Source organism: Ursus maritimus, unplaced genomic scaffold (assembly GCF_017311325.1).
Source record: "Ursus maritimus isolate PB19 unplaced genomic scaffold, ASM1731132v1 scaffold_2, whole genome shotgun sequence".
In the NCBI taxonomy this organism is placed as follows: domain Eukaryota; kingdom Metazoa; phylum Chordata; class Mammalia; order Carnivora; family Ursidae; genus Ursus; species Ursus maritimus.
Genome location: NW_024424452.1, coordinates 5058046 through 5085667, shown reverse-complemented (window position 1 = coordinate 5085667; position 27622 = coordinate 5058046). Strand labels below are relative to the sequence as shown.

Genomic DNA, 27622 nt, shown 5'->3' with positions numbered 1-27622 from the left:
GCTTTGTCAAAGATTGACCATATAATTGTGGGTTTGTTTCTGGGTTTTCTATTCTGTCCTGTTGATCTATGTGTCTGTTTTCATGCCGGTACCATACTGTTTTAATTACCGCAGTTTTATAATATAACTTGAAGTGTGAAATTGTGATGCCTCCAGCTTTGCTTTTCTTTTTCAAGATTGCTTTGGCTATTCAGTGTCTTTTGTGATTCCATACAAATTTTAGAAATGTTTATTCTAATTCTGTGAAAAATGCTGTTGGTGTTTTGATAGGGATTGCATTAAGTGTGTAGATAGCTTTGGACAGTACAGACATTTTAGCATAGTCATTCTTCCAGTCCATGAGCATGGAATGCCTTTCCATTTCTTTGTGTCCTCTTCAGTGTCTTTCATCAACATTTTATAGTTTTAAGAGTACATGTCTTTTTTTTTTTTTTTAAGATTTTATTTATTTATTTATTTGAGAGAGAGAGAGAGGAGGAGGGAGAGTGCACAAGCAGGGGGTGCAGGAGAGGAAAAGCAGGCTCCCTGCTGAGCAAGGAGCCCAATGCAGGGCTTGTTCCCAGGACCCTGAGATCATGACCTGAGGTGAAGGTAGACGCTTAACCGACTGAGCCACCCAGGCACCCCAGAGTACAGGTCTTTCACCTCTTTGATTAGATTTATTCCTCGGCATCTTAATATTTTTGGTGCAGTTGTAAATGGGTTTGTTTTCTGAATTTCTCTTTCTGCTGCTTCATTATTGGTGTATAGAAATGCAGCAGATTCCTGTAGATTGGTTTTGTGTCCTGCAACTTTACTGAATTCGTGTATCAGACCTAGCAGTTTTTTTGGTGGAGTCTTTTGAGTTTTCTATATATAGTATCATGTCATCCGCAAAGAGTGAATGTTTTACTTTTTCCTTACTGATTTGGATGCCTTTTATTTCTTTTTGTTGTGTGATTGCTATGGCTAGCACTTCTAGTCCTATGTTGAATGACAGTGTTGAGAGTGGACATCCCTGGCTTATTCGTGACCATAGATTTTCCCCATTAAGGATAATATTAGCTGTGGGGTTTTCGTATATGGCCTTTATTGTGTTGTGTTCCCTCTAAACCTACTTTGTCAAGGTGTTTATCATGAATGGATGTTGTACTTTGTCAAATGCTTTTCTGCATCTATTGAAATGATCATGTGGTTCTTATCCTTTCTCCTATTGATGTGATGTATCACACTGATTGATTTGCGAATATTAAACCACTCTTACAACCCGGAATAAATCCCATCTGACTGTGGTGAATGAGTCTTTTGATGTATTGTTGGATTTGGTTTGCTAGTATTTTGTTGAGGATTTTTGCATCTGTGCTCATCAAAGTTATTGGCCTGTCATTCTCTTTTTTAGTGGTGTCTTTATCTCGTTTTGGTATCAGGGTAATGCTGGCCTCATGGAAGGAAAACTTCCAACTTCATTCTTTTTCTATTTGGAATAGTTTGAAAAGATTAGGTACTAACTCTTCTTTAAATGTTTGGTAGAATTTGCCTGTGAAGCCATCTGGTCCTGGGCTTTTGTTTGTTGGGAGTTTTTCGATTGCTGATTCAATTTCTGTGCTGGTAATGAGTCTGTTCAAATTTTCTGTTTCTTCTTGATTCAGTTGTGGGAGGTTATATGTTTCTAGGAACTCATCCAGTTCTTCTAGGTTGTCCAGTTTGTTGGCAAATAGATATTCGTAATATTCACTTATGATTGTTTATATTTCTGTGGTGTTTGTTGTTACTTTTCCTCTGTCATTTGTGATTTTATTTATTTGGGTCCTTTCTCTTTTTTCCTTGAGAAGTCTGACTAGAGGTTTATCAGTTTTATTGATTTTTTTCCCTAAAGAAACAGCAGCTGGTTTCATTGAACTGTTCTATTACTTTTTTAGTTTCTATATGATTTATTTCTGCTCTAATCTTTATTGTTTCCTTCCTTTTGCTGGTTTTAGGTTTTGGTTTGTTCTTTTTCTAGTTCCTGTAGGTGCAAGGGTAGGTTGGTTATTTGAGATTTTTCTTGCTTCTTGAAGTAGGTCTGTCTTGCTATAATCTTCCCTCTTAGAACTGCTTTTGCTGTTTCCCAGAGGTCTTGAACCGTGAGGGTGTTTTCATTTTCATTTGTTTCTGTGTATTTTTAAATTTTTTCTTTTATTTCCTTGGTGACCCATTTGTGTTAGTAGCATGTCATTTAGCCTCCATGTATTTGTGGTCTTTTCAGATTTTTTCTTGTGGTGGACTTCTGACATTGTGGTCAGAAAAGATGCATGATATGAATTTGGTCTTTTTAAATTTGTTGAGGCTTATTTTGTGGGCTAATATGTGATCTCTTCTGGAGAGTGTTCCATGTGTGTTCTGCTGTTTTAGGATGGAATGTTCTGAATACATTAAATTCATTTGCTCCATTGTGTCATTCAAAGACATTGTTTCCTTGTTGATGTTTAAATGATCTGTTCATTGATGTAAGGGGGGTGTTAAAGTCTCCTACTATTACTGTATTGTTATTGATTAATTCCTTTATGTTTGTTATTAACTGTTTGATATATTTGGGTGCTCCCATGTTGGGTGCATAAGTATTTACAATTGCTATACCTTCTTGTCGGATTGTCCCCTTTATTATTATATAGTGTGCTTTTTTGTCTCTTTTTACAGTCCTTGTTTTAACATCCATTTTGTCTGATGTAAATATTGCTACTCAGGCTTTCTTTGGACATCCATTTGTATGATAACTATTTCTCCATCCCCTCACTTTGAATCTGCAGGTATCTTTAGGTCTGAAATGAGTCTTTTGTAGGGTCTTGTAGGTGGGTCTTGTTTTTTTTTTTTTTTTCCCCATTCTGTCACCCTGTGTCTTTTGATAGATGGGTCTTGTTTTTTTCCCCCCATTCTGTCACCCCGTATCTTTTGATTGAAGTGTTCAGTCCATTTACATTCAAAGTAATTATTAATAGGTACGTATTGATTTTAATGCTTGTTTTATTACTTGTTTGTGGTTCTTTCTGAAGATTTTCCATGATTCTTTCTTGTCTTTCTCTCTTTCATGGTTTGCTGGTTTTCTTTAGTGATATATTTGGATTTCTTTTTCTTCATTGTTTGCATAATTATAAGTGGTTTTTGATTTGTGCCTACAGTTAGGTTTGTATATAACGTCTTATAGCAGTCTGTATTAAGTGGATGATTGTTTAAGTTTGAACCCATTCTTACTCCTCCACATGTTTTAGGTATATAGTGTCATATTTTACATCCTTTTGTTTTGTTACAGAAATAATCATTTTTACTGTTTTTGTGTTTCCTACCTTCATATTGTCATTTTTGGTCTTTCTTTTCCATTCAAAAAGTCCCCTTTCAATATTTCTTGTAGGACTGGTTTAGTGGCCGCAAACGCCTTTAGTTTTTGTTTGGGAAACTCTTCATCTCTCCTTCTTTTCTGAATGATAGCCTTGCTGGATATAGAGTGTTCTCAGCTGCAGGTTTTTTTCCCATTCAGCACTTTGAATATATTATGCCACTCTTCTGTGGCTTGAAAAATTTCTACTGAAAAATCTGCTGAAAGCCTTAAGGGGTTTCCTTTGTATGTAACTGTCTTCTTTTATTTTGCTGCTTTTAAAGGTTTTTCTTTATGACTATATTTTGCTATTTTAATTACAATATGTTTTGGTGTGTATCTGCTTTTGAGGATTTTGTTGGGGGTTCTCTCTGCCTCCTAGATCTCTATATCTGTTTACTTCCCCAGGTTGGGGAAGTGTTCAGCTATTATTTCTTTAAATAAATTCTCTGCCCCCTTTTCTATCTCTTCTTCTTCTGGGATCCCTGTAATATAAATGTTATTATGTTTGATAGAGTCAACTGAGATCCCGAAGTTTATTCTCGTTTTGCATAATTCTTTTTTCTGTCTTTTGTTCAGCTTGATTACTTCCCATTACTCCATCTTCGAGGCCGTTAGTTTGTTCTTCTGCTTCTTCCAGCCTGCTCTTGATTCCATCGAGCGCTTTTCTCATTTCATTTATTGAGTCCTTTATCTCTATGTTATTCCTTATGTCTGTGTTAATGGTCTCACTGGTGTCCTCCACTCTTCTCAAATCCAGTGAGTATCCTTATGATCATTGCTTTAAATTCTCCATCAGCCATGTTACTTATAACTGTTTTGCTTAGATCTCTGGCCACAGCCTTCCTGTTCTTTCATATGAGACAAATTCCTCTGTCTTCTCATTTTGTCTAAGTCTCTGTGCCTGTTTCTGTGTGTTAGGAAAGTCACTTATGGCTCCCAGTTCTAGAGGGTGATGGCTTTATGAAGAAGAGGTCCTGTAGTGCCCTGCAACGTAGTGTCTCCTGGTCCTCAAGGCCTGGTGCTTCTGGGATGTCTCCAGTGTGTGCTATGTGCACTCTGCTGTTGTATTTTGGCCACTTTATTTTTCATCCAGTTGTCTGCAGAGGCTCTCTTTGCCTGTGTTGGGCAGTATTTGGTCCCTGGCTTGAATGTGACGACTTTTAACTAGCTGTGCTCTGATCTGCTAGGAAAATGAGACCCTTTACTGCTGCTGCCCAGAATCAAGGCCTCGCAAAACACCCTGGTGGGGAGACAGGTGTTGGCAGGGGTTTTGGGCCGGTCTTCTTGGGGAGGGACCTGCTGCACTGGGACTGAGACAAGTGTGACTGAAAAGGGTGGTTCGTCCAGAGCACAGGGGAGCTTGGTGTAAGCAAGTTAGGTAGTGTCGGTGCTGTGCTGTTTCCCTCAGGTGGCTCTGTGTTTATGCTGAGGGTGGGAGAGAGAAATGGCACTGGCCAGTTCCTTTGTTTCTCAGGGGGTCTCTCCGTGAACGCTGTTTCTCTGGAACATTCTTCGAGATGAGCAACTAACCTCCCCACTGTGTGCCCCAGGCCCTCTTCAGATGGCTGTTTCCATGCTGTGTGTCTGCAGGCTGTTTGCCCTGCTTTTTCTCCAAGAGCAGCACCAATGTTTTCTGAGCTCTACCAGAGCCAAGCACTCTGAGCTTTAAAACTCCAGGCTTTAAGCCCCCCTGGTTGTAAGAACTCATGAAATTTGGACCCTTTTGCTTTCCAAGCCACTTGCTATGGGGATTCATCCTCCCTGTGCACTGGCCTGTGTGCTAGTTTGCCTCTCGCCCTTCTCTGTGAATGCAGCTCCCTCCCCGGTGCAGTTGCCACATTTTTTCTCCCAGTCTGCATCTCTGCACTTCCTGCCTTCTTCATTTGCCTCTTCTCTACCTTCAGTTCTGGAGTTTGTTCTGCCAGTCCTCAGATCAATTCTAGGATATTGAAGATGATTTGATAGTTATCTTGTTGTATTCATGGAACGAGGCGAGCCTGGGATCCTCCTACTTGGCCGCCATCTTCTCTTCTCTCCTCTGATGTGTAATTATTTTTATGTTTTGTTGAATTTTATTTGTAGTATTAAGGGTTTTTATATATCCATGAGAGATATTGGTCTGTAATTTTTTGGTTTTATACCATTTTTGTTTGGTATTAGGGTAATACTAGTTTTATAAAATGTATTTAGGTTATATTAACTCCTATTTTGTATTTTTGAAGAGATTGTGTAGAATTGATGTAAATTCTTATTTAAATGTTTGGTAGAATTTATCAGTGAAACTATCTTGGCCCGGAGATTTCCTTTTTGTGAATTTTTGAATTACAGATTGAATTTTTGGTATCTGCAGGATCTGTATTGTTATCCTTGGTCTTGTTTCTAATATTGGTAATTGCTATAAATTTCTCGTTCAGCACTTCTTTAGCTGTGTCTCCACATTTTTGATATGTTGTCTTTTCATTTTCATTCAGTTCAATGCATTTTTAAATTTCCCTTGAGACTTATTCTTTGGTCTGTGGCTTATGTAGAGTACGTTACTTAGTTTCCTGGTCTTTATTGTTTTTCTTGTTCTCTCTCTCTAATCTCTAGTATGATTCCAGTGTGGTAGAAAACAGCTTTTATTATTTCAAGTCTCTTAAATTTTTTGATGTTTGTTTTGTGGGCCAGGATATGGTCTATCTTGGTGTATGTTCCATGAACGCTTAAAATGAGTTTGTATTCCGCTGTTGTGTGAAGTGCTCTATAAACTGGCCATATTCCATTGGCTGATGATATTGCTGAGTTCTGTATCCTTGTCGATTTTCTAGTTGTTCAGTTATTGACAGAAGGATGTTGAGGTTTCCAGCTGTAGTTGTGGATTTCTCTGTGTCTGTTTTCAGTTCTTTTAGAATTTGGTTCATGTATGTTGCAGCTTTGTTGTTTGGTACAAACACATTTAGGATCGCTATGTGTGCGCGTGCGCACACACACACATATATACATACACACGTGTGTGTGTGTGTATAGAGAGCGCGCACGCGATGGATTTTTTATACTGTCATTGTCTCTGGTAGCTTTCTTTGTTCTGAAGTCTGCTTTATCTGTTATTAATATAGCCATTTTTACTTTCTTTGAATTAATGTTTGCATGGCATAGCTTTTTCCATCCTTCTGTTACATCTGCAGTGAGTTTCTTCTAGATATCATGTGGTTGAGTCATGTTTTTCAATCTACGTTGTTTATCTGGGTTTTTTAATTGGTATATTTAGAATATTTACATTTAAGCTTATCGACAGATCAGGACTTAAGTCTCTTTTCTTAAAAGATTTTATTTACTTATTTTATAGAGAGTGCAAGCGATGGGGGAGGGAGAGGGATGAGCAGACTCCACACTGAGTGTGGAGCCTGACATGGGGCTCAATCCCACGACCCCAAGATCACAACCCTTGCTAAAACTAAGAGTCTGACACTCAACTGACTGAGCCACTCAGTGCCCCTTTTCTTCCTTTTTGATGTTCTAGGGTTTCTTTTTCTTTCTTTCTTTCTTTTTTTTTTAAATCATTTCCTTTTTGTTGAGAGAACTTCCTTAGTCATTCTTTTCGGGTATGTCTACTGGTGACAAATTTTCTTAGTTTTGCTTCATCTGAGAATGTCTTGATCTGCCTTCATTCCTGAAGAGTGTTTCCACTGTGCGTCGGATTCTGGGTTGACGGTCTTTTTCTTTCAGACCTTGAAAATTGTTTTGCCACTTCCTCTGGTCTCCATGGTTTTTGATCTGAAATCTTGTGACATTTTTCTTTTGTTTATTTTGTACACATTTATAGGTAAGGTATTGTTTTTCTTTCACAGCTTTCAAGATTTTTTCTTTAGTTTTCATTTAATTATGATGTGTTTTGGCATAGATTTCTTTTTTTCCTGTTTGGGGTTTGCTCAGCTCCTTGAATCTATAGAAACCTCTTTCACCGAATTTGGGAAATTTTCAGCCTTCATTTTTTATAATACTTTTTCAGCCCAGCTTAGTCTCTCCTTTCCTTCTGGGAGTCTGATGACATGTGTGCCAGATGTTTTGTTAGAGTCCCACAGGTCCCTGATGCCCTGTTCATTTTTCCCCTAGTCTCTTTTCTCTCTGTTCAGAGTACGTGATTTCTATTGTTCTGTCTTCATGTTTACTGCTGCTTTCTTCTGTAATCGCCATTCTTCTGTCCGGCTTATGCACTGAGCTTATTTTGATTATTGTATTTTTCATTTCTAAAGTTTCCATTTGGTTCTTATATCTCCTATTTCTTTGTTGAGTCTCTCTATTTTTTGTTTGTTTCTGCTGTGTTCATAACTATCTGTTGAGCCATTTTTATCATGGTTTCTTTAAATCCTTTGTTAGGTCATTCTAATATCTCTGTCATCTCAGTGTTGGCCTCTTGTTATTGTTTTTTTTTCACCCAGTTGAGAAATTCTTGGTTCTTGGTATGATAAGTGATTCAGTTGAAACCTGGACATTTTTGTGTTAGAAATTTTACGTGGATATTATCTAATGATTGTTTCAGCTGGCTTTCTGTAGTGCCACTCTGGCAAAGGAAGTAGTATTAGGCTGAGGTAGAAGTCCAGCTTCCCTACTCAGTCTCCGTTGACACTCCTAGGATGGGGCAGGGGGTTGGGGCTCCTCATTCCTGCTCCCCACCTGGTCTCCACTGACACCACAGTGGCTTTGTATTAGTGGATGATGGTGAAAGTCCTGATTCTGAAACTACCCCAGTGGAGGATTGGAGGGAGTCTTCTTTTCTACCAGGGGGTGGGGTAGAAGTCCAGGCTCCTGACTTGATCTTTGCTGCGGGATGGGGTGTGGTTTGTTATCACCCAGCATGGATGGAAGTCAGAGCTGCTAATCCATCTTCTTTAACACTGCTCCAGCGGGTGGCTTGGGATGCCTCATTACAGACTGGCAAATGGAAGCTTGCCCACTTGGCCTTTGTTGGCCTAGGGGTCATGGGGGTCATAGTTTTTCTGAGGCTTGTGGCCAGCGTAGAGAATTTCTATCTAAAGGTTTTCTGTCTTGCCAAGTTCCCTTTTCCTGGTCTTTTGGCTAGAGAGAGCAGGGTTTCATTTGTTCTATTTGTTGGTGTTTCCAGGTTGCTGGCCTGTTTGGCTCTGGACTATATGAGCACAAAGAAAACCCAGAGAACTCACCACAGTGTCGTCACTCCTTGGGTTCCAGAGTTGCTGGCTTATCTTTTTCTCTTTCACAGCCTTCTTATGTTTGCTTTATATACAGTGTCCTGGGCTTTTGTACTTAATGGAAGGAATAGGGAAAGGAACTTATGCTCCATCTTCCCCAAAGTGAAAGTTTCGTTTTTGTTTTCAAAAGGTGTTTCCATGGGGTATAGAACTCTGTGTTGACATTTTTATTCTAACATTCAAAAGATGTTGCTGCACTGTCTTGTGTTGTTTCTGATAAGAAGTCTGTTGTCAGTTTTACCTTTGTTTCTATGTATGTAGTTTTATTACTGGCTGCTTTTATGATGCTCTCTTTCTCACTGTTCTCAGCAGTCTGAGTGGTTCTTTGTGTACTTGTCTCTTGTCTTCTGTTTGGGATTTGTTGAGGTTCTTAGATCTGTAAATGTACTGTTTCAAATTTATGTGGCTTCTAGTCATTAAAACTTTTATTTTTGTAATTAGAGCACTATTAACCTTTTCTGGTACATAGTTCGATGAATTTTAACACCGGTATAGATTCATGCAAACCACCACCTCCTCAGGACACAAAACTGTAGAATCACTCTGCAAATCTCCCTTGTGCTCTCTGTACACAGTCATTATTTCCTGAGATATTTGTTCTGTCCCTTCAGACTCCAATTACGTGTTTGTTTAGGGACTGACTTGAAGGAGTCCCGCTGCTCACCGATAAGCTTATGTGCTTGTTGTTGTTGTTGCTTTGAGTCTGTGTGTGTATGATTCATTATGGATGATTTCTGTTGCTAAGTCTTCAAGTTCACTGATCTTTTCTCCCTTTTTGTCTAATCTATCGTTAATCTTGCCTGGTGTGTTTTTCATCTCAGAGATTCTACTTTTCACCTGTAAAATACATTTGGCTCTGTTTCCATGGCTATCCCTAACATGCTCTTTTTCTTTTCTAACTCCTTGGACATGTAGTTGATTATATGTACAATGTCTTTTTTAATGTCATTGTTTTTTGATTCTAATATTTGTGCCATCTGTTTCTGTTTATGTTCTCCTTGTTATTGGTCGTTCCTGCATCTTTGCCTTGTGGTCTTTGATTAGAACTTTATGTTTTGGGGGGCGCCTGGGTGGCACAGAGGTTGGCGTCTGCCTTGGGCTCAGGGCGTGATCCTGGCGTTATGGGATTGAGCCCCACATCAGGCTCCTCCGCTAGGAGCCTGCTTCTTCCTCTCCCACTCCCCCTGCTTGTGTCCCCTCTCTTGCTGGCTGTCTCTGTCTCTGTCGAATAAATAAATAAAATCTTTAAAAAAATATTAAAAAAAAAGAACTTTATGTTTTGTGGTGCTGGAGGGTTTTCTTTTGTTCCTATAAATATTTTTGAGCTTCACTCTGGGACACAGTTATGTCAATTGGAAATGGTTTTGAACCTTTTAAGGCTTTTAAAGCTTTGTGTTAGGCAGGTTCTGAGCGGCCTTTAGTTTAAGGCAGAGTTTCTCAATCTCAGCACTATTGATGTTTAGAACCAGATAATGCTTTGCTGTGGGGGCTGGCCTGGGCTTCTTGTAGGATGTTTAGTGGCATTTGTGGCCTCTGCTCACAGGATACCAGTAGAACCAGTTAGTCATGAGCTAAGAATGTTTTTCACATTTTTTAAAGTTGTAAAAAGGAAGAAGAAAAGGAAAAGAGTATGAAACAGAGACCCCTGTGTGTGGCCAACAAGACCAGAATATATATGGAGAGGCTTTCAGCCTCTTGTATGGTGACATTTTTTTACTGTTTGAGACAAATGCTAGTGTAAGAGAAAACATTTTTTTTTCCAGTATAAAGAGTAGTTAAGAGCACAGGCTTTGAATATGAAGAAAATATTTGAGTTCAATATTTGTCTTAAACTTAATAATTATTTGACATTGGCCAAAATTTTACCTCTCTGAGCCTCAGTTTCTTCTCTTGTAAAATTGAGCCAGTATATACTTATCACTTGGGTCTATTGGAGAATAAATGAAAAAGAATGAAAGTACGTAGCTCAAGGTGTGACACCCAGTAGCCTGTTGTTACTTCAGTTCAGGCGTGTGCCCCTGATTTAAAATATTCTGTGATGTCTGTATGGAGTCATATTTTGCTAATTTGGAGGATTATGGTCTTATCTTTCAGGTCATGCAGAAGGATTTTGTATGATGTGTACAATGCAAGCACATATCACCCAGGCACTCAGTAATCCTGGGGATGTTATTAAGCCGATGTTTGTCATTAATGAGATGCGGCGTAAGTATCATCTGTAGTAGTTTCTGTTAGTATTTATTAGGTAATTGGTCTTAATGGACTAACTGGTAAGAGATGAGCTCCTGGTGTATTGTAGAAAACAAACGTGTTTTATCATACGTGGCTTTAATTAATAACAAATCTTTAGTAAAACATTTAGTATAGAAACACACTTTGAAACCTCAAAAGATGACAGTGTAATAAGGTATTAAGTTTAATATAAGCAAATTAATTTTTTTTTAAGTAGGCTCCACGCCCAGCGTGGAGCCCAGCGTGGGGGCTCAAACTCACAACTGTGAGATTAAGACCTGGGCTGAGATCAAGGGTCAGACGTTCAACTGACTGAGCCACCCAGGCACCCCACAAATTTAAAAATTTTAAAACTCACTTTGTTAATAAAATCATTGATAAGTTTTATAATGATTTTTCCCCCAGATATTTGGATTACTATGCTGAGTTATACCATTATATTGTCCCACAGGTTTCTTTAAATAGTTTTAAATTGGATTTTAATTCAGTGAATGAGTATTATGCTATGTGTAGCATCAGGAATTACCAAACTAAAGCTAATTATACTCTTAAAGCAACATTTAAGCTCATAACAGCAAATTTGTGGATAAATTTCACTTTTTCTATTTAATCTTTCAATGACTTGAAAATTTTCTTTTGCATTATAATGACCCTGATAGGGTACGTGAAATGTTTTAATGCACTTTCCATGTGTTTTTGTTATAAACTTTTACATCATCTTAATTAACTGAGTTAGAAGGAAAAAAATGCCTGCAAATAAAAAAGAAACCCTAACTGTTAATCTGGAATCTAGCGGGGTAATTATAGGGGTGGATAATTATACAGTGACAATCTATAATCCTTTTGCCTAAAAAGCTGCCGAAGATTAAGAGGTGTTCTATTGGCCCTCGGCAGTATTAACAGACCAGAGGAGACAACGCAAACATTTTTTAAACAGTGTTGGATCCTGGCAGAATTTTAGCCAGGGGAAATTATGTTTGTTTAATTTTGTATATATAAGGAATGATTCATTATTTTTAAACCTAGACTTTAGGAAAAGGTCATTGCTGTTGGTGTGCACACATATCCATGAGCTCATGTAACCCCCACACACGTGGCAGGATCATGAGATTGCCATTTTCGTAGGCAGAACTGGCAGAATACTGGCAATTTCATATGACTCGAGCTAATATATATTTCTGTATGTTCGTGTATAGAAATTGCTCTGTTCATGTTTTATTGTGACGTTGTCTGTGCTCTTGTTTATTATGTCATTTTGTCTTGCAGCCATTTAGTCCGTTAGAAACCGGGCTGTAGAGACGCTGAGCACACAGTGTGTTCTGTGGGTTGTTGAGGCAGAACCGAGATGGGTTCGAGTTATGTTTGCTGTGGATTCTCTTAGGGAGATCTAGCACTGAATTTAAGATTGTGTGTGCTAACATCACGTTTCAAACAAACAACGTTTTGAACAAATTTTTGAGACAATACAGCTGAAATTGAATTTATTCAAGTATAGTCTTATTAACTTGTGGCAGACCTGCAGTCTCCGGGCTCTCAGGAGCTCTAACTCGTGTGCCCTTGTAAGGGTCTAAAGGGCGTGGTCCTCGCTGTTCTCAGGGTAGTGTGTGTTAGTGCCGTGTGCTCATAAAATAATTAGCAGGTGTTTTCTAACAGGTGGTCATTAGCTAGAACGTCTGGGGGATACAGCCGGGGCGTATCCTATGTGAGGATAAAGCTTGGTCTGTGCTTAAATTTCACAGGTATAGCTAGGCACTTCCGCTTTGGAAACCAAGAAGATGCCCACGAATTCCTTCAGTACACTGTTGATGCTATGCAAAAAGCGTGCTTGAACGGCAGCAATAAGTGAGTACAGCAAGGCGGCGGCCACTCCTTCCCTTGGCATCGCTGGCTTACTGGAGCTCAGTTTCGCCTTTTACGATGAATGCACAGAGCTCTGTGTTTGCTTCACTTTGACTTTGCACTGCCTCTTCCTCAAGTGATTTTCATCATTTTAAAATGATTGAAAAATTAAGCAGGGTGTGCTCACTAGAACAATGTGGACTGAATGACAGATGTCAGGAATTGGGGATTGGTTTTGCCATTACTCAGTTTCTGAGTATCAGCATCCCTTTGCAGATCTAAAACTAACCACTTTGCCTTTCCAGTTGTGCCCAGCATTTTTTCTGCTCCTCTTCAGCCTCTGAAATCTGTGTGTGTGCACCCTGCACCTTTCTTAGTCTGGTCAGTTACCAATTCCTGCAGTTTCTTCCTTAAAATCTAAATGCAGACTCAAGAGGAAGATTGAAAGTACAACTAGATACCAAATCCTGACCCACTTGCATTGCCCGAACACACCTGGTAGATCTCCTGTTCCACTCCCGCTGTCACCGTCACTGCTTTGACTGGGCTTTTCTTGCTTGGATAACGGACCCCAGAGCAGCAGAGAACGCTCTGTGCTCCGTGCCTTCGCCAGCCGGTCCACACACCCAGTGTCACAGCCTTGCTGCTGCTCCGGGCCACATTCCTGCCTCAGTGTCAAGTCCCTTCTCAGTACTGTCCTATCTCTGCCTCCCCCAAACCCTCACTGTGTTCTGGTCCAGGCAAGACGACTCTCTGGCTGCCATGCATACTGAGGTCTTTTTATTTCGTGGCTTCCTATTTGAATTCTTGTTCTTTTATAGATGCCCATGCTTGTAAAATTCAGTCACAGCATCTAATTATTGTAGAATTCTTGTCTCAGATCACTGTTTGTTTTTCAGATTGGACAGACACACCCAGGCTACCACCCTCGTTTGTCAGATATTTGGAGGATACCTAAGATCTAGAGGTAAAGTTTTATTCAAGGTCGATAAAGAGGTACATGCATGTGGTTAAAAAAGTGCAGTAGGAAAGGGTTAGCGATGTGAGTCTCCCTTCCCCCCTCAGAGGCAGCCCCTGTCCAGTTTGGAGTATAGCCTTTCAGTACTTTCCTATGCACGAGCAGATTGGGAGTGGGTTAGATGGATCTCTTTCCTTTTTCTCTTAACGTGAGAAATCTTTTTACATTTCGGTACATGTAGCTAACACGGTCTTTCACGGCTGAAGTAGAATTCCATTTATTTGAGTCCCCTAACAATGGATACTGAGGTTGTTTCTAATTCTTCGGTGTTGTTATTACCATTAGTCATTCATGGAACATTCTTATACAGTGCCTTTGTGTTCATGTAAAAGTGTCTAGGTAGGATGAGTTCTTAGTATTAGAACTTCTGCATTAAAGGGTACGTGTGTTTTGAATTCTGATACTGGGGATCATCCTTCCAAGAGGTTATACCAGTTTACATTCCAACCAACAGCATATGTGGGCTTCATGCATGACACTGGCTCATACTGTGTGTAGTATTAACATTTTTGCCCAATCTGAAAAATGTATTTTTATTTTAAAATAATATTTTTGTGTTCTGTCATTTCCATAGTTGGTATTGCCATAAGGATTACACTTTGCTTATTCTTTGCATTTTATTTTCATTTCAGTCAAGTGTTTAAATTGCAAAGGTGTCTCAGATACGTTCGATCCATATCTCGATATAACGTTGGAGATAAAGGTACGTTTGCTAGTTGTGGTGGCGAGGTTAGAAAAAGACAGTCAGACTTTGTGTAACTTTATCTGTAGTTCATTTATAACTTAGACTACACTTTTTAGAGAATATGAATTGAAACCGTTCATAGGCCGAGACTGTATTGAGAGGGGATAATGTAAGATTTGTAGCAGGGAGCATACAGACTTTTTCCTGCCCTTTGACTTTTCATTTGATAGATTCTGATAAAACCAGAAGTTGATGCCTGCATTAGCCCAATTTAGATGATTGTCATTGTTTATAAACTGTTTATTATTTGTTGCATTTTCTAAGCTCCTATTTTTTTGTTAAGCTTTTATTTTTCCGATTTCAAATGTAATACATGCGTAGGATAGAAATGAGGAACTTGCAGATGTGTTCAGGGTCCTGTCCCTCAGGATGAATCCTTAACAGTTTGATACAAACTGTTCCAGAACCTCTTATTTACTGCTTTTGGAAATGGATTACACCTTAGGCCTCTTTGGCCACTTGCCACCTTCACGCACCTCTGCTGGGGGGGGGGGGCTCTCTGTGCGCACGCGCCTCGGCAGTCGTGTGGTGGCCCCCTGAGCGCGGGCACCGCCAGGCACACCCCGCTTCCTCGCCGCTGCGTGTCTGGTTTGTTTCTAGTTCTACGTTCTATTGAATAATGCCGCAGTGAGCAGCCTCCTTACATGGCGTTCACTTTGACCCGCACAGTTTTTAACGAGGGGAAAGTAATTGGATGGGTACATGTATAAAAGTCAACATCATAATAAAAGAGAAATTTCTTTCTACATCAAAATTCACATTGGCTTTTAGACCTTTGAGTCGTCAAGTGGCAGTGAGAGGTCCCGTGGTGCTGACGCTGTTCTTCTTTTCCCAGGCCGCTCAGAGTGTGAACAAGGCATTGGAGCAGTTTGTGAAGCCAGAGCAGCTCGACGGGGAAAACTCTTACAAGTGCAGCAAGTACGAGGGTGTGGCAGCAGGGATGGGGGTGTCTCAGGAACGCCCCCCCCCCCCCACGAGACCCCTGTCAGCTTCTGTGCTGTCTGGGAGGACACTGGGTCTCTGTGCTCTTGGGGCTGGAGCGCTCGGTGTCTATGGGTTTACACCCTTGAGAGACGTGTACCTTTGCCCTGGGGAGGCTCGGTGCCCCGTGACTGGGAAGGTTTGTGGGGGGCGGTCCACAGTAGCTGCTGCACCTTGCAGGGCCCGGGTGACGCGTCTGTGGTGAGCAGCGTTTTCATGGACTCCTTGATAGGAGAGGCGGCGACAGAGTGGGGCTCGCCTTCTCCCAGAGCAGTTAAGGCTCTCGCTCTCTCATCGGTTCTCACCCGGGATTCGGGGTGGTATCTGCTGGAAACCTCTAGTGTTGATGATTCATTGCTGTTTCCCTGTGAAGTCGAGAGAGCCTCTATTTGATGAAAGTCCTGTTTCACATGTTTTAATAGATTTTCGTTTTAGAATCAGGTGCTATGGGTGATCGTTACCAAATACTCCTGTCTTGGGGGGGAAGAGCTCCCCACAACCACAGGCACTTCTCCTGTTCTAAGCTCCACGAGTGTTCAATTTGTTTCAAATTGAGAGAAGTCTGTATTAACCTAATTTTAAAATTATCAATGACTCTGGCTTCTCGGAAACTGTCCTAGCTTCCTTTTTCCGTTCATGCTAATTGAGCAATCTCCCCCAGTCGTAGATTTTAGTGTTTTCACTGTTGGTTGAGAATATATATACACTGGTGTGTGTGTGTGTGTGTGTGTGTGTGTGTGTATGTATAAAAATCATCTTAATCCTTTGTTTCTGTTTATTTCAAGGTGTAAAAAGATGGTTCCAGCTTCAAAGAGGTTCACTATACACAGATCCTCTAATGTTCTTACACTTTCTCTGAAACGTTTTGCAAATTTTACTGGTGGAAAAATTGCTAAGGTATGTAGATAATATTAATCACCTTTTTATGTTGTCTCTCTCAAGGCTTATGCGTCCGTGACTATCAGGGGTTATAAACGACCTAATTGAACAGCTTGTTACCTGATTTCCTAAGTTCTTCGAGCACTTAGCGGGGAAACAATGTCAGAGCATTGAGCTAGCGGTAGTTTGTCTGTGCGCTCGTGAGGGTAGCTTCTCTGTCCCTTAGCTGGTCAGATTGTCTGATGATAAAACTGGAAACTGTGAGCTGCGCTTGGGCTTCGTGGTCAAGGAAAGTGGGGAGATAGAGGGAGAGCTGGTGTTTGAAATCCAAAGGGGATGCCCCTGCTGGATCTCACAGTCTTTTGTCAGAGTTGATTTTCCTGTTTTTTCAGGTTTTCTGAGGGTAGCACACTGAATTTTCATGTTTTCTTTCCACTTTCTGAAGATTGGAAGTATCAGAAATCAGTAGCATGCAAGAAAGCTAAGGAATCCCTTCCCAAAGTAGTAAAACTGAGACCGGAGTCCAGAAGTCGCGTCCCACCGCGTCCCGTGGCCGATTCAGGGGGCTCACTTAATGCAGAGCCTTGTGTGCTTCCGGGACAGCAGGAGTACAGTGGGGGCGCACTGAGTACGTGTGGGCTCGGGCGGCTCCAGGCTGGTCGTGTCTGATCAGCGTGTTAGGTTTCTGCCGGAACATCTGAGGGTACAGAGCCCTTTGTGCGGGTCTCCACTGGGATATGCGGAACGATCTGGGCCTTCAGCGGTGACATTCCCTGATCCTCTTGCATTTCTGTTTAGGATGTGAAGTACCCTGAATACCTTGATATTCGACCATACATGTCTCAGCCGAACGGAGAACCGATCATCTATGTCCTGTACGCGGTGCTCGTGCACACCGGCTTTAACTGCCACGCCGGCCACTACTTCTGCTACATCAAAGTAAGCCGTGCGGGTCGTGCTGTGTTTGACGCGGCCCCTCAGGGAGCGCTGGTGCTCTTGGGGGGCAGGGAGGCACTTCTGCAGTGAAAATATGAAAGCCCCTTTTCCTTACATTTCTCTTTACTGGTGTCCCTCTTTGTCTAATTGTATCTCGTTTCTCTTTCGCAGGCTAGCAATGGCCTCTGGTATCAGATGAATGACTCCATCGTGTCCACCAGTGATATTAGATCGGTGCTCAGTCAACAAGCTTATGTTCTCTTTTATATCAGGTATCATCCGATTTTCACATTTTCTGTTATGTCATCTGTCTTCATCTCATCACTTATTTTTGGAACAGCAGCTAACTGGTGCCAGCAGAGCAAGGGAGGTAGTTTGTGGGTGTGGATTAGGGGTTGGACTTAGCTTCCGGCTCCTTGGCAAGTTGATGGTGGAGGAGAGCAGGCTGCTGCTGGCAGCGCACGGCGGGCGCCTGGGGGCCGGGGAGGCAGTGCGTGGAGGCCTCAGAAAGGGGCCTCTGAGGACCTGGGTGTGGTCACCTCTCAACCACGGAGCACGGGTCACTTCCTGGGCCAGGCCTGGGTCACCACCAGCTCGCTTCTGTCCTGTTGCTGCTGTGTACTCCCACTCGCTAATTCCATTTCTCAAAATGTGTGGTCTTAGAAAAAGTCTGATGTGTGCTCCAAGGTGTTCATTTATAGTAGCTGAAAATTAAGAACATCCTAAAATTTCCAATATTAGCAGAGTGAGCGTGTAAATTGTAGCATATCCATGTGTTGGACTATTATGCAGCTGTTAAACTGATTTTTATGATGCTTTTCTTTTTCCTAAATGATACGAGAAAGTGCTGTGTGTGTACATGGAGAAAAAGCAGCTTGAAATCTCTCACACTGGTATTGAAAAAACCAGTACAGGCCAAAGCCTGGAGGATAGTCCAGTAAACCTGAATAGTAGATGCCTTTCATGGGTGAGACGAGGCACGGTGCTAGTGTTTCTAACTTCTGGACACAGACTTCCTGTAACGGCATATACTTATAATGAGAAGAATATAAACAGAAAAGAAGAATTGCTTTCAGGTGGTGGCATCTCGGAGACACACAATCCAATTCCACTTGCACGATTACCTCCCCGTCAGAGCACCTGCCACTGACCTGGACTCGGAGGGGATCCCATGCGTAGCTCTGAGCACTGCGGCTTCCCGGTCTGTTCCCTGAGGGGCTACAAATGAATCTCTCCTAAGGACATGCCCTATGAAGCCCTAAGCGCTGTCACTCTCTGTCCCAGGTCCCACGATGTGAAAAATGGAGGTGAAATCACTCATTCCACTCACAGTCCCGGCCAGTCCTCGCCCCGACCCGTGATCAGCCAGCGCGTTGTCAACAACAAACAGGCTGCGTCAGGGTTTATCGGACCACAGCTCCCCTCTCACATGATAAAGGTAACATTCCAGAGGTTGGATGTAATCTCTGTGGTAACTTGGGTATTGTTCGAAGCCTCCGGTTAACACTGCGGTAGCCGCCGTGTCCTCGTATGACTGAATTTCTTGTCAAAAAAGTTTATTCAAGCCATTAATTGTAAAATATTTCAAATATACAGAAGATCTCAGAGTGTGAGTGTAATGAACAAGAAGAAAGTCTGGGTGTAGGTATATCTAAACGCCAGAGATTTTATTTTGTTCTATTTATTTTCTTAACATTTTATTTATTTGAGAGACAGAACGAGCGAGAGAGAGAGAGAACGCACGAGCAGGGGCAGAGGCAGAGGGAGAAGCAGGCTCTCTGCTGAGCAGGGAGCCCAACACAGGACTCGATGCCAGGACCCCGCAATCATGACCTGAGGGGAGGGCAGATACTCAACCGACTGAGCCACCCAGGCGCCCCTAAACACCAGAGATTTTAGCTCTCGCTTTGGACTTCCGTTCAGAGTGGACTAAATATTTGTGGACTCTTGATGAATGCTAGAAATAGGAAAGTGACTCACAAAAAGCATAGTTTCAGTGTGTCCATGTAGCCTTTTCAGGAGTGTGGTGTCTCCTGTCTGCCATCCAGCGGGTCAGACGCACCCCCTGGTGGCCTCTCCAGAAGAATTGGTGGGATGCCTGGGTCATGTGACACACAGGTCTTCAGGAGGGAAGGCTGGACATCGGCTGGCCTAAGCAGTGCTTATGGACAACCTATCCGCGTGTGGAAGCACCCCGCCCCCGTACCATAGTGTTGTAACAGCCTTTCCGTTTGAGTGTGCTTTGTTTTGAATCAGCAGATGGTCTAGTCGTGTGCTGGTTTTTATGGACATTGGACAGTGTTTGGGTTCTAGCTGTAGTCACAAAGCAAATGCTTCTGGGAGCTGGGCAGGTAATGGGCTCCTGCACTGGGCTCTGCTTAATAGTGACATCAGGACTCTGGCCCGCTGGAGAGCACGTGCCCTGTGTCGGGGGGTGGGGGGTGGCTGATACTGATTTTTTTCCGAGGTTTTTTGTTTTCCTTCCTGTGAAACCTTCCAGTGTTAAGATAGCAACTACTTCCAGTATTTAAGAAAACTCCGTGAAGGCCACGCAGAACCCCTCTTGAATGGGATCTCACCCACGGCCACTAGTTTGCCCCTCTAGGAGAGAGCAGCCTAGGTGGGGTCTGGGGCAGGACAGCTCATGAGTAGGATTCAGAGGGGACGTGGAGGGGGGACGGCGCCCAGAGCCGCTCTCTGTGACTGCCCATGCCACCCATTTCCCTGGCCCCTCGGCCAGTGGCCGTGCCTGCTCGCTGGCACTTCTGCCTGTACAGCAGCGGCTTCCAGGACACCCAGCCAGGAACACATACGGGACTCTGTGCCCAAAGGGGCCTGTTCATTTCTGTCAGATTGGAGCAGAAAGGATTTGGGTGGAGGTGGTTCTCAGACAGAAATAGTTGTTGATCACTTAACAGAAAACACAGACCCGGAGGTTTATGGTGGTCAGGAGTGGACAAGAGGAGGACGTGTTTCTAGGTGTGGGAAACTGGATATTCCAAAAAAGAAAAAGATGAGCAAAGTGGGAAGGGCCCCCAGCCAGAGTGGGTTCTCTGTGACCATTCCTGGGGCTCTCACCAGCTGGGGTCTTCTTTCTTCCAGAACCCACCTCACTTAAATGGGACCGGACCATTGAAAGAAGCACCAAGCAGTTCCATGTCAAGTCCTAGTGGAAATTCCAGTGTCAGCCGGGCTGGTTCTGTTAATGCTTCGACTTCTGTTCAGAACTGGTCCGTTAACAGGCCCTCGGTGATTCCAGAACATCCCAAGAAACAAAAAATCACGATCAGTATTCACAACAAGTTACCTGTTCGTCAAGGCCAGTCCCAGCCTAACCTTCACAGCGGTTCTTTGGAGAACCCCACCAAGCCTGTTCCCTCTTCTACCGTTACCAATTCTTCTGCAATACAGTCTACCTCGAGCGCACCTACGACAGCAGTTTCCAGTAAAGTCACAAAGCAGATGACCCCGAGCGAGTCCTGCTCTAAGCCCGTGATGAACGGCAAGTCCAAGCTGAGCCCCAGCGTCCTGGTGCCCTACGGCGCCGAGTCGTCCGAGGAGTCTGACGAGGAGGCGAAGGGCCTGGGCAAGGAGAACGGTCTCGGTACGATCGAGAGCTCGAACTCTTCTGTGCAGGATGCAGAAGATGACGAGTCCTCTCTGCTCGAGCTTCGAGAGCCTCTTGCTCTAAATGGTGCTGATAGTACAGATAGTGACCTGAAGGAAAACGGTCTGTCTTGTGACGGTGCCAGTTGCCAAGTCCCCCCTGCTCTACACTCAGAAAATCCCTTTTCTAAGGCCAACGGTCTGCCCGGGAAGGTGAGTGTGTTGGGGCGGCCCCGGCGGGCGGGCTCGGCTTTGGCTCTCACGGGCAGCCGTTCACAGCTGGAGACAGGAGGTGCCCGGCGGTAGCGAGAGTTGAAAGAGCTTTGTTTTTTGTTGTAGTTGATGCCTGCTCCTCTGCCGCCCCTCCCAGAAGACAAAATCTTAGAGACCTTCAAACTCAGCAGCAAGGTGAAAGGCTCGACAGAAGAAACCAGGTAAGACGATGACAGGAGAGGAGACCGCGCCTGCGCCGCGGCTTTAACCCTGCGCACGTCTCATCGTGAACCTTTTGAATCGTGGAATGATTCGATTCATGATCTAGAGAATTTGTTAAGTGTCTCTTAGGAAAGGAAAGAAAAAATTGGAAAAATTGTCTTTTTTTCCATGAAAACGATGTCCTTAAGCTAACACTTTGTTCTCCTGCCCAGCCGCATCTCTCTGGCTTAGGGACGCTACGGAACGTTTCCGAATCTGACACCTAGCCTTCCAGGGACAAACCTGTGAGGGCTTCTTGATTCCATCAAGTTGCTAATATTTTGTTCTCCTTCTAGAATCCTGAAATTGCATTCATAGATAAGACAATCTGTCTCCACACTGAATGCTTTGTTTTGCCTTTTTAAATGGGTACGTTTCCTGAGTGTCCTGTAATGGGAGTGAAAGATGGGGTGTACCAGGCGGTGGCGTTTGGGTTTGCACACATCCAGCGGGCCCGCGCTCCTGCACGACACTCCGTGCGGGTTCGCTCTGAGCCTCGCCATGTGGGACGTGGCCTGGTGTCCGAAGCACAGTTCCACGCACACATTTCACCATCAGGGTGTGATGTCCTCTTGGGGGGCAACTTTTGGTGACATTCTGGTCATCTCTGGTTTTGCACAGTAGTTGTGTTCCTAGAAAATGTCACGTCCATGAAAACTGCCAATGATCTCATAGCTGGGGTGTTCGCCCACGTGGATGTCAGGGTGTGGGAAGTGGAATGCTTACTCCCTCCATGCCACTGCCTGCTTTGTCCCCCTGCCCGCTTGTGCTCGTGGGGCTCCCAGAATGCACCCCACATTTCAGAGCGGCCCCTGGCCGGGGGGCCGCCCTTCCTGAACAGTGGTCAGGAAGGTTTAATGATTAAAACGGAGTGGAGTCTGTATGGGAAGAGCACTCCTTTCCCGTTTACCTTCAGGAGGGGACCGTGCGAACCCTCAGGCACTTTGTAATGACTTTCCTTTTGTTCCTTTGCTAGTCTAGCTTAGTTTGTCCTCAGATGTCGTGTGCGTGAGGATTACCGTAGACGGTTGTATAAACAGAATCACGCATGTTTTGTAACCCAGTGGGTGTTGCTCTTACGTGCTGGCTCAAGACTCTCACGGCTGTGCTCGAGGCACCTTGTCTGTCCTGACCTCATCTGTGCCCTCTCCCCCAGGTATTTTCCCACTAGAGAGTGGGGCCCCTGGAGGGTTGCTATTGTTTGCTGGCAGCTTTCAGTAACCTCGAGCATTCCTCGAGAGCTCTGTAGCAGGCAGGGGCGGACAGAGGTCATGTCCTCCAGGAAGGTTTTATGAACCCTCACTGGTTCCTCCAGTTCATAAGCTCCAAGGAGCTGTTGGCTCTGTTTGGAGACAGTGACTCGACCTCGGAGGCTTGGGAGAAACACAGAGGAAAAGTTAGAGCCTCCGGTCGCCAATTTGACTTTTCTGGCTATTCAGTTGAACTATTCTGGTTATTAGAAGTATCTCTGAAAACAGAAGGAGCCTAGAACTGCAGGATTATTGTAGTGGAAAAATGGGGTAGTAGATAAGCCTGATAGAGAATTTCATGTTTTTATTTAATGAGGGAAAGAGGACATTTGAAGTTTCCAAAAATGATAAGCCCAGCATTGGGCTCCAGCCAGATATGTTAAAGGCATAGATTATTTAGTAAAGGAATGTTGTGAAGTTTTTGTCCCTGTAAGCCAGAAAGTGCTCAAAGCCCGTGACTGATGTGTTGATTTCTTTGTTTTGATGGGGCTGCAGCGCGCCTGGAACAGAGGAAGGTCCTGCGGGGGACCCCGGCGCAGAGCTGGAGGCCGGCAGTCCCTCTCCCGAGTCCCATGAGAAGCTGGAGACCCTCACGAGCCTTAGCAGCAAGTTAAAGAAGGCTTTGCCCCCCTTAGACCCCAGCGTCAAATCTACCAAAGAAGAAGTCTCCGAAAACATTTTAGCAAAACCCGAGGAGTCTTTGCCCCGCGCCAACACTCTTTGCAACAGCACTAAAAATACCATGGGGGCCGATCCACTCCCCAAACTGTGTGGCCCCGGGGATTTAACGGATGACCAGAGCAGACCACCCCAGGCCGTATCGGGGGCGTTAACAGAGAGCCCACGGGCCTCGGCCGCAGTGGAGACTGCGGGGAGTTCCAGCCCAAGTCCCCCGGTACATTCCGAGGGTGCCTGCGAGCACGAGCTCTTGGTCTACATCAGTCGAGACACGTGCACGGACTTGGAGGACCCTCCTCGGGGCCCAGGCGCGGCTGCCGAGGACTCGCCCTCTCCTCCAGTAGACAAGATCCCAGAAAACCATTCAGAAGGGGGCCCCGAGCAAAGTAACGGGGAGAAATGTGAAGAAAATAAGGCTGGACAAAAAGTTCCAGATCATTCTCCAGTTAAGGAAAAAATCAGTATCCTCAGAAAAGTTGATCGAGGACATTATCGCAACCGAAGAGAGCGTTCCTCCAGCGGAGAACGCGCGCGGGAGAGCGGGAGCCAGCCCGCGGAACACTACCACCGAAAGCGGCACTCGTCCGTGCGGGAGCGGGCCGGGCAGGAGCGCTACAGGACGCAGCACTGCGACGGGGGCCAGCCCCACCCCTGTCCCAGCCAGAGGCTCAGCCCCGGCGAGCACCGCTCCCTGGGCAGGTACGGCCGCCACCACTCCCGCAGCAGAGGCGCGGCGGACCGGGAGTGGGGCAGGTACCACCACTCCGAAAGCGAGCACTCCTGGGGCCGGGAGAAGCACTACCCGGACAGACTGCGGTGGGACAAATGCAGGTATTACCACGACAGGTACGCCCCGTACGCGGCCAGGGAGGCGCGCGAGTGGAAGCCCTTCCACGGCCCCCGCGAGTACGCCAAGGCGGGCCCGTACGGCAGCCGGCCCTACAAGGACTACTACAGAGGCAGGAAGGGCTACGAGCCCGTCGCCAAGGGGAAGGACCGGCACCACTTCGGCAGCCCCCGGGCGGGCCCGCCCCACGCCCTCCTCCCGTACCCCGAGAAGTACCCCCATGAGAAAATTGCACTTGTAGCCGAAGACACCAATTGTAACCTCGCCGATCGGTTTCACGAACACGAGAATGCCAAGTCCCGGAAACGGAGGTACGACAGTGTGGAGAACAGCGACGGTCACGTCGAGAAGAAGGCCTGGAGGGGCTTCCAGAAGGATCCCTTGGAAGAGCCTAAAGTGAAGAAGCACAAAAAATCAAAGAAGAAAAAGAAATCCAAAGACAAACACCGAGGCCGAGATTCCAGGTGAGGGTGAGGCCGCCCGCGCGGCGGCGGGAGAGGCCCGGTTCCGGCTGCGTCCACGGGAACCCGGCCCGGCCCCACGCGCGGCGCTGGCTCCGGTGGTGGCGGCTGGATTCCCGTGGCCCGCTGCGGGGCGTGAGCTTCCTCCACGGTAGATTCCGGAGCCCCAGCTTCGTGCCGATGCTGTAGTTTACTTCACGGCATTGCAAAGTGCCTCCGGAACCTCCCTTTTCAAAATGACGATGCCGTTTTTGGTCCGAGCTCTAGGATCCGTGGGAGTAAGTGTGCCACGGTCTGTACCAGGAACTTGGGAGCCTTGGACCGCGTCACTGGTGTGCATACTCTCACTCGTCAGATGTAGTTATGTTGTCATACCTGTTTGTGTTTTCTTGCACCTCAGGGACCGCCAGGCAGGCAGGCACAGGGAGGCCACCGTCCCTCTGCTGTTGGCTGGCCCGACAACAGCACAGGACCGAGACGGCCACTCATTGCCTCGGCCTTGTCTGTTTTCTGGCTCCGTTTCCCAGTTTGAAATCTAGTGGGGAAGTTTGTTTTTGTATTTCTAAAAAGCTAAATTGGGTGGAGATCGATGGTCTTGAAAATGACTTTTCCATGACGAGATGTATGATATCTGACGTCTCTTGAGATGGAAACCCTGGGGAGAGGTTACCAAGAGCCGTAGGGACACAGACACGGTTACCTGAGGGAAACCCTCCTTCCCTTCCGTGTGCCTGAGTCTCCTGGCGAAAGCATTTGGTCCCTCGGCCACTCGTTCTGGGGAAAGGTAGCGAGATCCTTCCTCTGGGCTTGTGGCCGTCGCCCCCGAGCGGCGCTCAGGGAGTGGTGGGTGGGGTCCACGTGGGGGACCTCTTCCCCTGGACCCAGACGCTCCGCACGGTGCGCAGAGCCTCGCATCTGTACTTAGATGGGACCCTCAGCGCTGCGTGCGTGCCGAGTGTCTGCGTGGTGGGGCTGAAAGCCGAGGACCGGGCCTCTCAGAGGCAAGTTGGGTTTTTTGGTGGTTTGAGTTCTGGCTTATTCCTCCGCAGGCATCAGCAGGATTCCGATCTTTCAGTAGCATGCTCTGATGCTGACCTCCACAGACACAAAAAAAAGAAAAAGAAAAAGAAGAGGCACTCCAGGAAATCCGAGGACTTTGCTAAGGACTCAGAACCGCACCTACCCAAGGCCGCCAGCCGTGAGACTGTTGACCGTTTCCGGAGAACGGACGGCGCCTTCCCCCTCACCGATGGCCTGCCTCTGGAAGGTGTTGGGCCCTTCCGTGAGAAGAGAAAACACTTAAGGATGGGAAGCAGGGATGACAGGTGTCCTCTGTCTGAGTGTGGCCAGGGTAAGAGGGGATACTTGGAATTAAGAGTATAGCAACGATTTCTTGTTAACACAGGGGAATGGCGTAAAAGGGTGTGCGCTCCAGCGGGAGCCGTGTGCCCCGGCTGCTGCACCCTGGCTCCCCCTCGGAGCGCGGGGCTCAGCTGCACCGTGTGGAGCTGCGGGACTGACCCCTTAGTGTGTGTGGGAAGCCTCGGTGACACAGGACTGGGCTCAGCGGAGCCACTGTAGCCAGACCTCTGTAGTCTGGGGCTGTGCGTGTATGTGTGTCTCATGAAGGACCAGGGCTTTTGTTCTTTTTTTTTTTTTTTTTTAAGATTTTATTTATTTATTTGACAGCCAGCCAGTGAGAGAGGGAACACAGCAGGGGGAGTGTGAGAGGAAGAAGCAGGCTCCCAGCAGAGGAGCCTGATGTGGGGCTCGATCCTGGACCGCTGGGATCACGCCCTGAGCCGAAGGCAGACGCTTAACGACTGCGCCACCCAGGCGCCCCCAGGGCTTTTGTTCTTAAGCCATTTCTGCCAGAAATGTTTTCACAGTGTGTTCTTTCCCTCCTGAGTCTTTAAACCTCTAGCATTCGGAGTATAACCTGAAACAGCTTGCGGCACGTCAGCTGTTGGCCCCTGGCAGAGCCGAGGCCTTGCGGGCGCCTGTGTTGCGGGGCCCTGGCTCTTGCTGAGCGAATCCCTCCAGGCTTTGGACGGGAGGGGGGGGGCGGGGCGGCTTGGATTCCTACCCACTTTGCACCGCTATCTTCTGATGTGCTTTCATAGCCCTTTCTGCTCGGACTGCACTTACAGCAGCCCCTCTCGGCGTTCTGCTTCATGTCGGTGACCCGGACCGTGGGCCTGGGAGGGGCAGAGGGCTTGTCAGCTGTGCTGCGTGGGGCCTGCCGGTGAAGAAAGGCTTTATGGGTTTTAAATGGCTGGCGAAGTCCAAAGGAGATGTCATTGCACGTGCGACGCAGCCGTGTCCGGAATGTGCTCGGGGCGAGCCCAGCCTGCTTGGTTCCACGGCGCCGCGCTGCCCTGGCGAGTCTTGCCAAGAGCCCAGCCGGCCCCAGAGTGGAACGTGGTTGTCCTCTGGCCTTTTGCACGAGAAGCTCGCCCAGCCCTGCCCCAACGCCTGAGGTGCGCTTTTATGACTCTGATGCGGCTTCTGGGTTGTCCAGAGGCCCTTTGGTTCTTGACTGTGTTGTGAACTTGGGTGAGATGTTGTGCGTTTTGGGGGCAGACCAGTCTGTCCAGTGGCCGCTGTCGGTGTGGCTGTGGACGGAGGAGGGACAGACGGGTCCTGAGTGTTGGCATTAGAGAAGCAGACACTGAGAGGGAGGCACTGTCCCAGCGGGAGGGGCCGTGCAGCGTGCCGAGCCGTGGGGGGCCTGGGTGGCACGGGGCAGAGGAGAAGAGTGGCCGTGGCTGGCAAGTGACGCTGGGCTGTTGTCTGCTCTGGGTGTTTTAGAGAGATTAATTATGTGAATCTTCAGATTGGTTTCCCCTGAGCATTTTGGTGGTTTGGGGAAGGGGTTGGCTTGGTGAGGATCCAGTCCCTTCTACCTCTGCTTGGTGCTTGGGAGGAAGTAGTAGGCGGCCCCTGAGGGGATTCTGCTTTGTTGCCAGAATCTTCCCCACCCGGCCGCAGGTCTTGGAAGGACCACACTCCGAGGCCGCCGGCGCACAGTGGAGGGCAGCTTCCCCACAGAGATGGCTCTGGAGGGAAAGCAGGCTGAGTGTGAACCTCGGTAGTTGGCATCTGGGGGCCCAGGCACGTGTCTCTAGGGGCTGCGGT

General features: G+C 45.9%; 1 protein-coding gene across 1 annotated transcript in view; it reads left to right on the top strand.

Moving 5' to 3' along the window:
- Positions 1-27622, top strand: part of USP42 (ubiquitin specific peptidase 42) — a 48630-nt gene that overhangs the window by 17115 nt on the left and 3893 nt on the right. Inside the window, exons 4-16 of the mRNA XM_040634769.1 lie at positions 10633-10743; positions 12510-12612; positions 13509-13576; positions 14260-14330; positions 15208-15290; positions 16139-16250; positions 17031-17171; positions 17340-17440; positions 18453-18606; positions 20271-20987; positions 21114-21208; positions 22994-24487; positions 25534-25835. Of these exons, the coding sequence (XP_040490703.1) occupies positions 10633-10743; positions 12510-12612; positions 13509-13576; positions 14260-14330; positions 15208-15290; positions 16139-16250; positions 17031-17171; positions 17340-17440; positions 18453-18606; positions 20271-20987; positions 21114-21208; positions 22994-24487; positions 25534-25835 (3552 nt within the window). The remainder of the gene's footprint in view (positions 1-10632; positions 10744-12509; positions 12613-13508; positions 13577-14259; positions 14331-15207; positions 15291-16138; positions 16251-17030; positions 17172-17339; positions 17441-18452; positions 18607-20270; positions 20988-21113; positions 21209-22993; positions 24488-25533; positions 25836-27622) is intronic.